Raw genomic sequence first — 16159 nt, 5'->3', positions numbered from 1 at the left:
AGTTTTGTTTTGGGGGGAGGGGGGGGGGTCCAGAATTGCGAAAAATTATTGGATCATTCTTATAATTGACATTTCTCTGGGCCAATCGGAATCTCAGCACTTGCTTCAGAATCTTTCTTATAATTGACATTTCTCTGGGCCAATCGGAATCTTGAAGCACACAGCGCCAACTGAGCTCGCCATTGGATGAGACGGTCACCTGGCTACCGCGCATGCGCATCCGCATCCGCATGCATGCGGCCAAACAACGCAAGAGAGCTTGCGAAACACTCCAGAGGGGTGTTCCACGAACGGAGGTTTAACAAACACTGAGTTAACGCTGAACTCTTGGTTGATTTACCCTGTGCCGACTAACCCAGAGTTTTCGGTTCCACAGCAGCGGTTATGCATTAGTTCAATCAACTCGGGGTTTGTTAACACAGGGTTGTGCGCGTCCACGCCAAACCTAAAAAGACGTGATGTATCGATCATGGAAACCCTGATCGAAATGGCGAAACGGGCCGCTTATTTCGATGAAATGGAACTTCAGGTTCTCCTGGAGAGCTATGACAAGGAGAAGGACATTATCACAAGAAAAGGGAAAGCTAAAGCCTCTGCAACCCGGAGAAAGCCTGGCAGCGGATCGCTGACCGCGTAAATGCGTTAGTTACACGTCAAAAGCATGATCCTTAATATTTGAGCCATGAATATATAAATATCCCAGTTAAGCATTCTTAAAGATCCTACCACCCAACCCCTTTCTTCTAAGAAAATATGTACTCCGATGGCTTCCAAGCAGTCAGCGGATCAAGTATAAAAATGAAGTATAAAAAAACATACAAACTGGTAAGCTTTTCCCACCATCGTATTGGTATGAATTTAAATCAGCCATTTTTTTAAGCCAATCGTGAAAAGGCCGACAGTCGGCAGACTGGATCTGGCCCTCCTTGTCTTGACCCCGGTGGAGGAGCTGTTAATAAACATAAATTCAGGGTGCCCTGGCATGGAGGGGGTACCTGGAGGTACCTACCTCCTCAGAGAGTCAGGGGCCATACCCCACTGGTTGAATGTAGGTTTTGGTGTTTTCTTGTATCTTATATTTTTTTTGCGTTCGAAGTAACACATGCAAACCATGTGCTTGCCACAGCGCATACTATTCCAAATGTTTATTTTTTTGGTAACTGGGTAGAAAACCTAAAAGTGACAATTCATCAACTTCACAGATCAAGATGGATTAGTGCGTGTAACGATCAAACATTCTCCAGTGGATGCAAGTCCGTTAGGACTATTTTATAATTTGTGTTGTAAGTGCCCCTCGGCATAGTACTCAGACAATATTGCTCTTTGTATGATAGGAGGCCGATACAAATCTTGGATGGGTCATCTGAAAGGACTGAGATGTGCTCAGCATCTCCAACATTATAGCCTAGATAAAACTACCATTGGCAAAAAACGGAGGGCTACGCAAATAGTCTGGAGTGAACTGAGGCCAGGTCCTCGATTGGTAGTGTTGGCTATGTAAGGCTATTTAAATATATTAAAGATTTGCGCGAGAATCTATAGGCCTATATCTCTCCACTCCAGCAAAAAATCATTTGATATGCCAAGATGTCGAGCCGTGGTCTTATCAATCGCTCCCGGTGGATTGCACGTATAATTTGCGCTCTGATATCAGCAGTTCTCTCATCAAAAAGGCATGCCATTGTGAACACATGAAATCTGCTGTGAACGTGGGTTTAAATACCCAAAACCGGGTTATGTTTCAAACTTAACCTGCGCAAAACCTGCTTCGACCAGGTTTGATTCAGAGCATATGTTTCTATATCAACTAACATACCGTGATCCTTTTGGAACTTAAAACCTAGGGTTACAGCAAACCCTGGGTTAAATTACCCGGTTATGTGATAAAACCGGCTTTGTGGAACAACCCACAGGCTAAGAGACAAAAAAAAAAATGGTGACAGTTGTCATAAAATATTTTTTATAAGCCTCAAGGATGTTTTGACATTGATTTTTGATAAAGTATGCTGAGTTTTGTTAAGTCACGCTCAGACTAGTGTCATTTGCATATTACAATCAGAAAAAAATCCCCCTGTGACACTGTCACCTTTTTTCCTCTGAGGAGTTTGCAGGTCTGTCTTTTCTTTAATATAATTAATCGTCCATATTAAGGCTAAGCTTTGCCTTAGCATAGCTGGGGTAATGCTTGTAGCTAGCCGAGCTAAACTTGACTTTCGCGATGCTAGATTTAACTGACCGGTCACTGCATGTCTATGCTTCCTCCTCACAGTCACATTGCCTCCATGCTATCCAGTCTGGATCTGAAGATTGTAGTCGGTTCCCTGCAGATGGCTGAGATCCTCATGCAGAAGTTGCCCGACGTCTTCAGTGTCTATTTTAGAAGAGAAGGTAATCAATGCTGCACTGACATCATTGTAATGGTAGTCTTCTCCACTAGAGACAATCTAAAGTGATCTCGGCAAGCAATTACCTCCTCCAGTGGTTTGCTCGGGTTTTACTTTGTACAAACCAGAATAAGTTCAACCCATTGCCCTGTCAACAACTTTTAATTTACCATGCAACGCTTCCACACATGCAGTATCAGACGCCTTACACCCCTAACAATGGAACTAAATGTATGCACTTATTGTAAGTTGTATGTCCGTTGGTACTTAAAATAAGTATTGGGCATCCTATCCTAGCTATCTCTGTTGTATAAAGGGAAGGGGTTGACCTTGCAGTTGTAGGTGCTTGGCACTACTGTACTGACAGCGCTATATTGTTTCTTTCTTTTGACAAATGTACTTATTGTAAGTCCCTTTTGTATAAAAGCGTCTGCTAAATGTTAACCTTACTCCAATCTAGTGGTATCCGCCTTGAAGATTCCATTGTAGACCAGCTCCATCAGTCACATCACTGTAAAGATGGTGTCAGCCTTTCTGTCATATAAAGCATACTCGATATAAAGCATTTACAATTCTTAAAAGACCTGGTTAATTGAGGATTTGGGGCTAAAATGCCCAGACCTAACAATGTATACTAATAAACTCCAAGTCAGTCCTCTATTACAAACTAATATAGCTATAAAAGAGGGCTACTAGATTCAAATGAATGTATTGTTGCAAATTCCGTACAAGGATTCAACAAGCTTGAGTAGGAGTCCCTGGACACTTTCCGTGTAACAGTCAAACATCATGTCCAGAGTAACAAACAAACACATTTATTTCACTTAAGAGGTCCATGCCCTAGAATAAGTACATTTTTATTATCTACTTATTTGTTATCCGTGGTATGATCAAAATATGACTCTCGAGGGGTTGCTTGAGGACCTTGACCCTTAACGCTGCCGTGACATGAATGACCACAAGGCCCACCCATTCATATCATCTTGCTTAATTGTTTATCACGCGAGAATGCGTTGTCAATGCTTGGGTTCTCCAACAACCTCCTCGCTGCTCCACAGGTGTGATGCATCAGGTGAAGAACCTGGCAGAGTCCGAGAGCTTCCTGGTCACCAGTCCTCCAAAGGCTTGCACTAGTGGCACCACCAGTCTTTGCACCACGACCATCAGCACCGCGTCCACCACGGCCGCCACCAACGTTACCCCCGACCTGGGCTCGCCCAGCTTCCAGCACAGCATGGATGACTCTCTGGACCTCAGTCCACAGGGGTGAGCGAGTCGGGATTCCACGTTCCTCGTGCTTTTTTCACCACAGTCGGTTGAACACCAGTCACTAATACTATTTTACTCGGTTCAAGGCGCTTAAGTGATGTGCTCAAGAGGAAGCGGCTACCCAAACGAGGACCTAGAAGACCCAAGTATTCTCCCCCAAGAGATGAAGACAAAGTAGACAATCAGGGTAAGGCCCGCCACTACTTTCCAATTATAGTTAGAAATTGGCTTTACAGTACTGTAAAGAAATTATATTCACAAGATTCCCAGCAGTACTTCTCTAGCAGTTAGTTGTGGATTAGATTTAATAGTTATGATTAATTATGTTTGTTAATATTTTACGTTGAATACATTTGTGAAATAGATGAAGAAAATGCAGATGTTTTGAAGTTATTGTCATTGTTGTTGTTTTTTAACATGCCAATCTCCATTGGCTCCCCACAGCAAAGAGCCCTACCACTACTCAGTCCCCCAAGTCCTCCTTCTTGGCCAGTCTCAACCCCAAAACGTGGGGTAAGCTTGGAACCCAGACCAACAGCGCCAACTCTGAGCCCTCACGCACAGCCGGGGTCAGTGGCTTGGCAAGGGCACCTCCCAAAGACTCAATCTCAAACAACAGGTACCACTGCAAACGTACTGCTCTTCTGTTGTGTTAGTTTTGTTTGCATTTCCCCCGGCCAAGCAAAACTGAGCTGGGCAAATGTATTTTCCGTCTTTAAATCGGTAATAAGTAAATCTTTCTAGGGACAAGATCAAGGCCTGGATTAAAGAAACGGCCTGCAAGTTTGTGGAGCGCTACTTCAACTCTGAGAACGTGGACTGCAGCAACCCCGCTCTGAACGTTCTCCAGAGGCTCTGCGCTGCCACCGAGCAGCTCAATATGCAGGTAAATGGGACGGCCACCATCACACCACCACAGGATATGTTTGATTGATGGTTGACCAGCAAGCGAAAGCAGGTGCTTGAGAGTCCGCTATGTGGGTTTGTAATCTGAAGGTGGACGGAGGCGTGGAGTGTCTGCTTGAGATCTCGGGCATCGTGTCGGAGTCGGACGTGTCGTCATTCGAGATCCAGCACAGCGGGCTGGTGAAGCAGCTGCTCCTCTACCTGACCTCAAACACGGACCGCGACGTGGTGGGCCGCGACTTGGTTGGCCGCGACGTGCGGCTCAAGAGGTTCCTCAACGTCTTCTACGGCTGTCCGGTGAGGAGAACTACAATGCAGTCTGTGTGGCTGAAAAGGGAAAAATTGTGACCCGAAGCAGTGTTTTGCAGAGCTTCTGGCGATTAGAGAAGTCTCTCAGAAACTATTTGAGTGTACAAATTCCTAATTTTGCAGAACAGGGATTTGGCACACACAGCTTTGATCAATTGTGGCGTGACTTGTGTACAGTTGGCTGAAGCCATGCTAAAGGATGATTGTGAGCTTATGTTGTGTCTTACTGTTTGCTATTTTAGCTTCCCGGAATGGAGACGGCTGGTCGTCTGGATCCATCAGAGAACGGGCCTCTCTTGGCTCTGGTGCACAAGATGAACAACTGCCTTAGCCAGATGGAGCAGTTCCCTGTCAAGGTGCACGACTTCCCCAGTGGCAACGGCAGCGGCAGCAGGTCAGTGGGTCCGCTCACCTTGAGGGTTTAAATAATACCACCGCCTGTGGTCTTCTCTCACTTTCTCTCCTTTATTTATCTATGCGTGTTTGTGTGTGTTTCGCACCCATTTAAGGTATGTTCATGGTTTTTGGTATTTTTATGTTTTTCCACAGGGGCTCGCAAGCACTTAAGTTCTTCAACACTCACCAGCTGAAGTGTCAACTTCAGAGACACCCAGATTGCACTAATGTGAAACAATGGAAGGGGGGCCCAGTGAAGATCGACCCCCTGGCCCTGGTGCAGGCTATCGAGAGATACCTCGTGGTCCGAGGTAACACTCGCACCACACATGACCTTGGGAACCATGGAATGCAGCATATGGTGTTATTTTAAATGCATCAGCACATCAATACCAATACATCGGCATGGGCATGATTTAATATCATTAAGTCATGTCTGGTATGCTGTATGCTGGTGCTAACAGATGAGGGGGAATGAATAAATAAATGGCGGTGCAGGTTACTCACCCGGGTCACTCGATACAGGTTACGGGAGGATCAGAGAGGAGGACGAAGACAGCGACGACGACGGTTCAGACGACGAAATAGACGAATCATTGGTATGTTCCCGAAGATCCATTTATCCTTCCCAGACGGATTATCATGCCATCCTATAAATCTTCACTAGACTCCCAACAACAGTCTGCACCTTCTCAAGGAATCCTCCTCATGCTCCCCATCCCCAGGCGGCTCAGTTCCTGAACTCCGGCAGCGTGCGCCACAGACTGCAGTTCTACATCGGCGACCACCTGCTGCCCTACAACATGACGGTTTACCAGGCCGTGAGGCAGTTCAGCCTGCAGGCCGAGGAGGAGAGGGAGTCCACCGACGATGAGGCCAACCCGCTGGGGCGCGCCGGCATTTGGACCAAGACGCACACCATATGGTACCCTCTCCCCGACGGGCCCGCACACATCGTCCCGTACCACCGGAGGACCACCGCGTGCTGTCCGTGTACGTGAACCGCGTCCAGGTCCTCGACCACATTGAACACTGTGTGTGTGTGTTTTTCCCCCGCCAGGTATAAACCGGTCAGGGAGGACGAGGACGGCACCAAGGACGCCGTGGGGGGGAAGAGGGGCAGAGCACAGACCGCCCCCACCAAGACCTCCCCTCGCAACGCCAAGAAGCAGGACGAGCTGTGGCACGGTGAGAACCACGTCAAGGCCCCCCCTCGTGCATTCAATGGGACAATGGTCCAACGAATTGGAACCCGATGATGGCTAACGATACCACAAGCACTAAACCCACCCCATCTCCATTGCCGTGTGAATACGTTGAGCGTCCTCTTCTCACTGTCTGCGCCCATCACCTCTCCACCCCACCGCAGACGGAGTGTGTCCCAGCGTCGCCAACCCCCTGGAGACGTACCTCATTTCAGAGCCCCCAGAGAACATCACCTTTGAGGACCCCTCTCTGGAGGTCAACCTGCTCCTGAGGGTGCTGCATGCCATCAGCAGATACTGGTACTACCTGTATGAGGTATGTCTCTAACACACTCACTTTCTCATTCGCATACATACAGAGATAGAAGTTCTTCGTGAAAGCTTTCTTTGGTCGTCTGCATTAGTTATGTACACATGGACGCAGCACTGAAATGGTAAACATTATAGCGGCCTCTGTTATGCCTCAGGCATGGCCTTATCGCAGCAAACGGGACAAAGCAGATCCAAAGGCCAATGCGGCTATGCATATATGTCTATGATAGCACTGTCTTTTTTAGGAAAAAGATGGCTGTTTGCTGGTTTGATAATGTTTTCACTAATGGGTTGCTTTTGTTGAGGATATGCATGCCATAGGTTTCACATCCAATTTGCTAATTGGAAGAGGAAATATATGGTATGCATGCTGTCAAACACCAGATGAGATGGTCTTAGGAAGTTGTTGAAACACATTGCTGAACATGTGGTTTGTGTCAACAGAATGCTGTGTGCAAGGAGATCATCCCCACCAGCGAGTTCATCAACAGCAAGCTGACGGCCAAGGCCAACAGACAGCTGCAGGACCCGCTGGTCATCATGACGGGCAACATTCCCACCTGGCTCATAGAGCTCGGCAAGACCTGGTAAGTACATTCACAAGGTAATTTGACCAATAAAGCGTTCGACTGTTATTGATGAGTTAACCATTAGGTCATTCAGCAGGCACCTTTTATCCAAAGTGACTTGCAGTGATTTCTTTATTCATTAATAATGTATATTTAGGATCTCATTTTGACCAGGGGTTGGGTGTCCGGCTCAAGAATGCCTGCAGACGGACTTTCATCTTCTATTGAATGCAAGTTCAAATCTGAACTTCTCCTCTCTCTCTTTCTCCTGTCTTCTTTTCTCCCTCTCCCTCCATCAGCCCCTTCTTCTTCCCATTTGACACTCGACAGATGCTGTTCTACGTCACAGCGTTTGACCGAGACAGAGCCATGCAGCGCCTCCTTGACACTAACCCTGAGATCAACCAGTCAGACTCTCAGGACAGCAGAGTGGCACCCCGACTTGACAGGAAAAAGGTGTGATGTGTTGCGATAGTGATTGTATTCAGTAGCAATTTCTGAAATGGAATATACCGCATCCCTACCAATGCTGTTAAAATCGGCCTCTGTTACACTTTTGTGTTCGGCTGCGCCAGTTTGTAATGCATGTCTGACATTAACACTTTAAACTTAAATGCAAACTCTGTGACCGGATCTTTGTTTGGACTTTCCTGGAAAAATCATTCCCGGTCAAATAAATCAGCTGAAATCGTTCTGGGTGGATAAGAAGCCCTTATGATGTTCTTGCTGTTTAAAATTGGTATTTAATCGGCAAAAGCCTTTCATTGTTTTTGTGAGATAGGGTAGGCGGAATTCCCCAATGTTTGACAAGTTTTACAATAATGACCGCCATCAAGGAATATCCCTTCAACATAAAAAAACGGAAAGTATAATGAAAAGCAGAATAGCGATGCTGGGATATTCCTGATGAATTAGCGATGCAACACTGTATCTAAAGAGGCGATCACCCCGGTCAGTCCCAGTAAGTCTAGCAGTGTTCACCTGCCCAGGAGACAAAAATGCCCAGAAGGAAAATTCTGCCGACCTCAGGTCCATAGGTCCTGCCAGTGGTTTGCCCACATTGAAACAAGAATGCTGTCCACACACTATGCAATTGGTTCAGAATGCGTCCCTACATGACAGTTAATTCATCCTGCCCTGGTCGGAAGCTAATGGTGGCATTGACACGACTACCGTGACCTAGGCCTCGATCACGTACCATCAATATTGCTCATATAATACTAATGATATACGGTCAAAAACTATACTCTTTCCATAAGTATGCTGAGTATAACAAGAGTACGGTTTGTTTAGCGGAGGCTTCTGTGAATTTGACTTTGTTAATGTGTGAGTACCATTCCATAACGAGGTCGGTCTTGTTATCCCTGCTTCCAGAGGACAATAAACCGCGAGGAGCTGCTCAAGCAGGCAGAGTCTGTGATGCAGGACCTCGGCAGCTCCCGGGCCATGTTGGAGATACAGTATGAGAATGAGGTACACGAGAAAGTCCAGTCCTTCACCTGTTGTCACTCTCAACCGATAATGGTTGACAGTCTTTTTCTGTTGGATAGTGGTGAATTTCTGCTGTGTGTGTGTGTGTGTGTGTGTGTGTGTGTGTGTGTGTGTGTGTGTGTGTGTGTGTGTGTGTGTGTGTGTGTGTGTGTGTGTGTGTGTGTGTGTGTGTGTGTGTGTGTGTGTGTGTGTGTGTGTGCATTGATGGATTCTTTGTTTGTGTATTGATGCTTATTTCTGTTTGTCCCGTCAGGTGGGTACAGGTCTCGGCCCCACACTGGAGTTCTACGCTCTGGTGTCCCAGGAACTGCAGAGGGCTGACTTAGGCCTGTGGAGGGGAGATGAGGTCACACTGGCGAACCCTAAAGGTATTGTTAGCTTGTACCGTAGCATTGATATGGCTGCCCAAAAATGTATTGCATATGACCTTTGTCTGGTCGAACTTGGATCGCTTCTTGAATATCTGACACTTCGCCTTGTCTCGGCCCCATGTCTCTGACTCTGACCCATGTCTGACTCTGCCCCATGTCTCTGACCCCTCAACTTGTCTCTCTGACCCATGTCTCTGACCTCTCAACGTTTATCTGACCCATGTCTCTGACTCTGACCCATCTCTCTGACTCTGAACCATGTCTCTGACCCCTCAACGTGTCTCTGACCCATGTCTCTGACCCATGTCTCTGACTCTGACCCATCTCTCTGACTCTGAACCATGTCTCTGACCCCTCAACGTGTCTCTGACCCATGTCTCTGACCCATCTCTCTGACTCTGAACCATGTCTCTGACCCCTCAACGTGTCTCTGACCCATGTCTCTGACCCATCTCTCTGACTCTGAACCATGTCTCTGACCCCTCAACGTGTCTCTGACCCATGTCTCTGACCCATGTCTCTGACTCTGACCCATCTCTCTGACTCATGTCTCTGACCCTTCCCGTCTCGCTGCTTATACAGGAAGCCAAGAGTCCACAAAGTACATGTTCAGCTCCCGGGGGCTGTTTGCAGTACCTTTTGGCAGAACCACCAAACCAGCGCACATCGCCAAAATCAAGATGAAGTTCCGTTTCTTGGGGAAGCTGATGGCCAAAGCTATTATGGACTTCAGACTGGTAATTACAAATGGCCACATTTTCTGAAGTTGACGTAGCAAGCCAGGACAGTATAGCGCTGGGTCTCAAAGATGCACACATACATAATTTTTAACTAAACATATATTCATAATGTACCATAACCCCCCCCCAGCTCGACCTGCCCCTGGGCCTGCCCTACTACAAGTGGATGCTCCGGCACGAGACGTCCATCAGCTCCCACGACCTGGTCAACATCGACCCGGCCGTGGCCAAGTCCATCCAGCACCTGGAGGACATCATCCGCCAGAAGAAGAGGCTGGAGCAGGACCGCTCACAGGTGAGAGGACCGCCCCCTCAAACACCCCTCGGTTGGTCCTGTACACGATCAGGAAAAACTGTCCATGCATTAGGTTATACTAAGACTTGATCTTAGACTTTGAGTAGTTAGTGGGTAAATCGCAAGTAAAAATTGTATCTTAAACCTTCTACAGAATGGTTAAATGAATATGTGCAGCTCAGATAAGTTGAATGAAGGGACAATCCCTAAACCCTCAAACGGGTATAAAGGCCATAGGGACACTTTCAAATGTTATTTTCCAGCAAGGTCCGAGAGTGTGATGGTTGCTAGAGGACTCCGTGCCTCCTGCTGGGTAAAGGGTTCAATAGACGACTGCAGTTGCTGCAGTGATAACTTTGCGCCTACGTTTTTCTTTATTCTTCCTTTTTGTGCTTTTCAGGGTTGTCGCCTATTGTGTAATTTAGACCAACGCCCTGAAGGAAATGCCAAATATATTTCTGTTGCTCCTCAGTGTCCTGTTCTGCTAATTGTGTCATAAAAGCCTCATTTTCTCAAGTACCTCTCTGCCTTTTGAGTTATTTATTTTTTTTACAACAAAGCCCAGGTGCAATCCTCACTAAGAATAGGGATGACTTGCATTTTTTAATTACCTCCATGGGATTTCTCCTTCAATGGCAAATCGTGTCCGTACTAAAACTCTCCGTGTCTTCCCAGACGAGGGAGACCCTGCAGCAGGGCCTGGAGAGCCTGAACATGAACGGCTGCTCCGTGGAGGACCTCGGCCTGGACTTCACCCTGCCCGGCTACCCCAACATCGAGCTCAAAAAGGGGGGCAAGGACATCCCTGTCACCATCTACAACCTGGAGGAGTACCTCAGGGTACGCAGTGACGCCCCCTTCTGCTGACTGGATCTGTGGTTCCAACCACACATGCGTCTAACTCTGTGTACTTCCTTCCCCTCCCGGTGTAGTTGGTGGTGTACTGGACCCTGAACGAGGGCGTGTCCAGGCAGTTTGAGTCCTTCCGGGAAGGCTTTGAGTCGGTCTTCCCCTTGCACCACCTGCAGTATTTCTACCCAGAGGAGGTGAGCGCATGCGTATTCCTCTATGTGACAACTTGAAAAATCGACATGCATGTTGTCAGAGTAACTATAGCAACACGTTTTTGTTGATGCAACAAAACTATGTTTAAATAATGAAATGTCATTGGTAATCTAATGTTTGAACACCCTGTGGCAAGTGTGGAAACGCATAAGAAAATCTATGAAAACCAAGTTTGCTCATACAAAAAAACAAGTTTCGGTGTATGCAAACCGATGTTAAAACGCGCATGATATTGATGGGCTGCAGAAACCATTGACGTTGGTTCATTTCAACGGTCCTGGTGTGGCTTTGATTCATGTTCTTTAACTCTCTCTCTCTCTCCCCTCAGTTGGACCAGCTGCTGTGTGGCAGCAAGTCTGAGACGTGGGACGTGAAGACGCTGATGGAGTGCTGCCGTCCCGACCACGGATACACACATGACAGGTGAGCTCTCACGCCCCGTCCACTGGGACTGTAGAAGGGCCTCCTGCACCTACCTGAAGCACGGCACTCTTGCTTAGAAGTCCTCCCCTTGTAGGACGACGACTGAACGGTTCTTCTGACTCCTGGTTTGAAAAGAAAATAGTTTTCTGACTGCATCGCGCTTTAGAGGTGACATCTATCTACCTCTGGGCACGATGTGAATAGGAAGCCTGTAATGCGTCATGCTCTTTCCTGGTTGCTTGGCTGTTGTCTCCTGTGTGGGTATAATGATGATGACTCATGCTGTGTTGATTGTGCCTCTTTGTTCAGCCGTGCGGTGCGTTTCCTGTTCGAGGTGCTGAGCAGCAAAGACGCCGAGCAGCAAAGACTCTTCCTGCAGTTTGTCACCGGAAGTCCCAGACTGCCTGTGGGAGGTGAGTCTGCTGGCATGTTCACCCCCCCCCCCACACCCTGGTGCCAGATCATAGTCTTCAATCAAATAGAATGCGTTTTTCTTTTTCTTTTCAAATCACACAAAACAATCCAATATGTAGTCAGCGCCATCTTCATGGCTGTAAATCCCCTCCACTCCCCCTCTAACTCTGACCTCCATCCTGGATCCACCAGGCTTCCGGAGTCTGAACCCGCCGCTGACCATCGTGAGGAAGACCTTCGAGTCCACCGAGAACCCCGACGACTTCCTCCCTTCCGTCATGACCTGCGTCAACTACCTGAAGCTGCCAGACTACTCCAGCATTGAGATAATGCGAGAGAAACTGTTGATTGCAGCCCGCGAGGGCCAGCAGTCATTCCACCTTTCCTGATCTCGTCCCCCCATCTCACATTCAAAATGCCTTCTACAGCGACTGATGAAAATCATGACTTCCTTCCTAATTTTATTTAGTTTTTGTTTTTGTAATCTCATACATCGAGGCTAAGTGTACAGCCTTCTTGATAAAGAAAGCAGCTTGCAGAAAGTTTAAGACTTCAAATATATATTTGCTGCCCCCCCCCCACCTTCCCGTCTCCTGAAAAAAATGAAAGGAAGGGCAGTGATGTCTCCCCGAACTAAAAAAATAAAAAATCTGAGGACAAAGTTATATCAGTAGTTAAGTAATATTCAAAAAAAGTGGAAGAAATGGGTGACATTTTAAATTGCATTGCTGTGTGATATTTAAAAAAAAAAGAAGGGATGTTTCCTCCACCGAGCGGTGGACAACGTCACTGTGGAGAGGGGGCAGGGGCCGGGGCGGGTGGGAGGGGGTCCATTGAGCAAGCTAGGTTCACTTTAGCTCCAAAGATCCTTTGTACAGACAAATTTGCAGACTTTGCTCATTCTACACCTTTGATAGAATAGCCCTTTTGTTCCCATGTCTTCTTCCTTGAGTTCCTCCGTTGGCATTTTGTTCTGTATTATATTGGCCCCGCCCCAGTTTTGTGTGTTACAATATTTTTTTGGGTTCAGCAGTTCCTCCTACGTGTGTGTGTGTCTTTGCTTAAAGTTATGAGGACGAGAGTTTGCCGTTGGTTGAATGCCTGGTAGTGATGAGAGTATAGTATATTTTTTTCTTCACCCCCCTGCCCCCCCCCCCCCCTCCACTCCCTCCCCATGTTGAAGTTGCGTTCTGGCCTATACTACATTCTGAGGTTCAGCTGAAGCAAGGAGTTGTATCCATAGTTGTTGGATGAGTGTAAAAAAGGAAAATTTAAAGTTTGCTTTTGGGTAGAGTAGTGTCTCTCAGCCGGACCCCACAGGAGGGGCAGGATTCTACCGCTAGACCAAACTTTTCAGCAACCCCCACGACACATAATGTAGCTGGGCACAAATGTGGCTGGTCTCATTCTATTGTTTCATGGCCAGATAGCATTTCATGGTTCATTTATGGAGTAAAGTTTATATGCAGTTTCACAACCTGTTCGAGGTGAGAGTGTCTGCTTTACTTTTCATTCATTTTCTATATTTTGTCTTTTTTTTTTCTTTTCTTTTTTGTTCTTGCTGTAGGTTTTTTTTTTTTTGCACTGCTGGCTTGGAACAAACCGTGGTGTGCACCTGCAGTCTGAGGCCAGGGGAGGGCGCCACCGTATGCTCTCTTGGCCCAATCGTTCATGTGCTGGTTTCTAAGATCTGCAATAATTTACTGCATCAGGTTCATGTTTTTACCTGAACATAAATAAAGTAACTGTTTGACTCATCTTTTTGCAGTGTTTTTATTTATCCATTCCTACTTTGCAGCACAAATGTCATTCTTGTTACTGTAAAGCTTCGTATCTTGTGGTTCTCTGCATTCATTCACCTTCAGCCTTGAAGGTGGACTGAAGAAGGCAAGGGTTTAAAGACCCCATCTGTTTTTCTTTCACTCATTGTTTTGTTTCTTAGCGAAGACGCATTAGTGTCTCGTTTTACCATGCTTTACAAAATTACAAACGGCATTACTCACTTGAATTGATCGATTATGCATTTTCTTTTATGTGACTTTCAAAAACGAGTCTTATAAATAAATTCGAGCTGGCACAATGAATATATCAACTTTAATTGTAGGTCTATGTCTTGTGTTTTTCGGGGCAACAGTTCTTAAAGCCTCCAACTTCTAAACCACTACTCGACTGCATTGGTTCCCAGGTAACGCTCTTATATCTGCTGCTGCAGAACCTGTCTTTATGGGATGTCCTGAGGGTGAAGGTGGCAGATATACTGATCTGCAGCAAGGCCTCATTATAGAAATAGACTGGGGGGGCGGGGGGGGGGCAAAGAATGTACGGCTGACGTCTCATTAAGAGTCGGTCTTTATTGATTATACCAGCCCGCGTTGATGGCATGCGGTCTAATAGAGGTACGCTGCTACTTGTGTAGATTAAAGTCTTGACTCACCGCTCCTTAGACTGCCTTCCGGGACCCTTTCTCAAACTTATCTCAAACTAAAATATTGATATGTGCTATTTTTCAACCGTGTTCTCTCATGTGCAGGTTGCCTTCGTGTTAATTGTATCCATGTGAGAGATTAGTAAAGATCGTGGTGGCTTTGGGCCGTCTGCCAGTAAGCAAGGTGAATTGAACATTTTCTATAATAAGACTGCTAAGAGTTTAGGCAACACTTGGAGGAAGATTGATTCAACTTGTATTAGCCTTGGCAAAAGACTAAACCAAATGAATGCATTTTCAATATTTTGAATATATTTGAATGTTAATCATGGGTCTCAATGTTATGAATGTGTACATTTTACCTCATATTCTACCGTATCGGAAATAAACGACACTGAAAATCTTACATCAAAACCATTATTCTAAATATGACTGAAATCTCACTTCCCGTCGCCACAAATAGTTAGTTAAAGGGCTCCATGGATGTGGATGGCTTAAACATTTGGTCTCTGCAGCTGAAGGACCAATGAGTCACTCCTATCCACCTCGAGTCCAAAAAGCACATGATGTATGCTCTCTCTCTCTCTCTCTCTCTCTCTCTCTCTCTCTCTCTCTCTCTCTCTCTCTCTCTTTACTAAACGTCCTGAAATGACTCATGGAGTATGCTAAAACATGTCATGTTCATCTGGCTAAGCTAAGCCTAACCTTTAGCTTTTAGTGCTCCATCACCAAAGTGCTGCTATGTATCAAATGGCGGCACTGCTTGTTATCAGGGCTAATATGTAAGATAAAGCTGGCAGGGATCTCTGTGCTCCTGCCTGCCCTCCTGTCTGGGCTGCTGCCAGCTGCCAGCTCCCCCTCTCTTTCTCTTTCTCTCTCTCTCTCTCTTTCGCATCCTTTCTCCTCGGTCGCCCATTTCCTGGGAGAGGTTATGGATGATGAGATTGCAAATGAGCTTCCCAGTGGTGTGTGTGCATGCGTGCACATGTGCACGTGTGCTTATGGAGGTGAAGGAGAATTATGTATAATGGGAATCAAGCAGTAAGAGAGAGAGGGAGAGCGGTGGAGAGAAAGACAATTAAGACAAGAGAGGGAGAAAAGAGGAGGGGAGGGGGATTGAGAGGATGAATGTCATCACTCGTCGTCACTGTGACTCACCCCCCCCCCCCAGCACAGCCTACCACAGCTACAGTCTACTCTCTCTCCATCCCATCTTCACGCCGCTTGTTCACTCTAACCCATCCTCTCTCTCGCTCTCTCTCTCTCTCTCGCGCGCTCTCTCGCTCAGTAGCGGCGCACGCAGCCGCGGTTCAGTATACCGACTGTCTGCCTCTCTCCTCCTCTCTCCCCTCTCTCTTTCTCACACACACATTCACACACATCCACTCTGAGCTCCCTCCCGCACACAGACGCTCGCGCTCCTCCTGCTGGTCACAAGCTCTCCAGCACCGCCAGAGAACACACAGCAGAGCCACCAGGGACCAGGGAACACGACCAGCGACAGACCGCAGCACCAGAGCCGAGATCCTCGATCAGACAGAGCCAAGCAGTGCGTCGGCTCGGCCACAGGGAAGATGAGTGTGAG

At 46.9% G+C, this 16159-nt stretch overlaps 1 protein-coding gene across 10 annotated transcripts in view; it reads left to right on the top strand.

The window, feature by feature from the left end:
- trip12 (thyroid hormone receptor interactor 12) overlaps positions 1–12962 on the top strand; it is a 28415-nt gene extending 15453 nt beyond the window's left edge. For 6 of the 10 annotated variants that reach the window (XM_056611141.1, XM_056611139.1, XM_056611137.1 and 3 more), the window contains 23 exons: positions 2270–2388; positions 3443–3650; positions 3740–3840; positions 4098–4272; positions 4398–4539; positions 4647–4856; positions 5111–5262; positions 5418–5575; positions 5790–5863; positions 5990–6189; positions 6325–6452; positions 6634–6785; positions 7226–7368; positions 7650–7806; positions 8725–8823; positions 9095–9209; positions 9795–9949; positions 10083–10247; positions 10923–11087; positions 11180–11293; positions 11641–11735; positions 12045–12148; positions 12342–12962. In XM_056611141.1, coding sequence (XP_056467116.1) covers positions 2270–2388; positions 3443–3650; positions 3740–3840; positions 4098–4272; positions 4398–4539; positions 4647–4856; positions 5111–5262; positions 5418–5575; positions 5790–5863; positions 5990–6189; positions 6325–6452; positions 6634–6785; positions 7226–7368; positions 7650–7806; positions 8725–8823; positions 9095–9209; positions 9795–9949; positions 10083–10247; positions 10923–11087; positions 11180–11293; positions 11641–11735; positions 12045–12148; positions 12342–12538 — 3328 coding nt within the window. In that variant the 3' untranslated portion in view covers positions 12539–12962. The remainder of the gene's footprint in view (positions 1–2269; positions 2389–3442; positions 3651–3739; positions 3841–4097; positions 4273–4397; positions 4540–4646; positions 4857–5110; positions 5263–5417; positions 5576–5789; positions 5864–5989; positions 6190–6324; positions 6453–6633; positions 6786–7225; positions 7369–7649; positions 7807–8724; positions 8824–9094; positions 9210–9794; positions 9950–10082; positions 10248–10922; positions 11088–11179; positions 11294–11640; positions 11736–12044; positions 12149–12341) is intronic. The other 4 variants (XM_056611143.1, XM_056611142.1, XM_056611138.1 and 1 more) reach the window with 1 other exon arrangement.
- Positions 12963–16159: the final 3197 nt, after the last annotated feature.

Source organism: Gadus chalcogrammus, chromosome 16 (assembly GCF_026213295.1).
Source record: "Gadus chalcogrammus isolate NIFS_2021 chromosome 16, NIFS_Gcha_1.0, whole genome shotgun sequence".
NCBI lineage: Eukaryota > Metazoa > Chordata > Actinopteri > Gadiformes > Gadidae > Gadus > Gadus chalcogrammus.
Note: the sequence above shows the minus strand (reverse complement) of the source record. Positions and strands in the feature narration are given on the sequence as shown.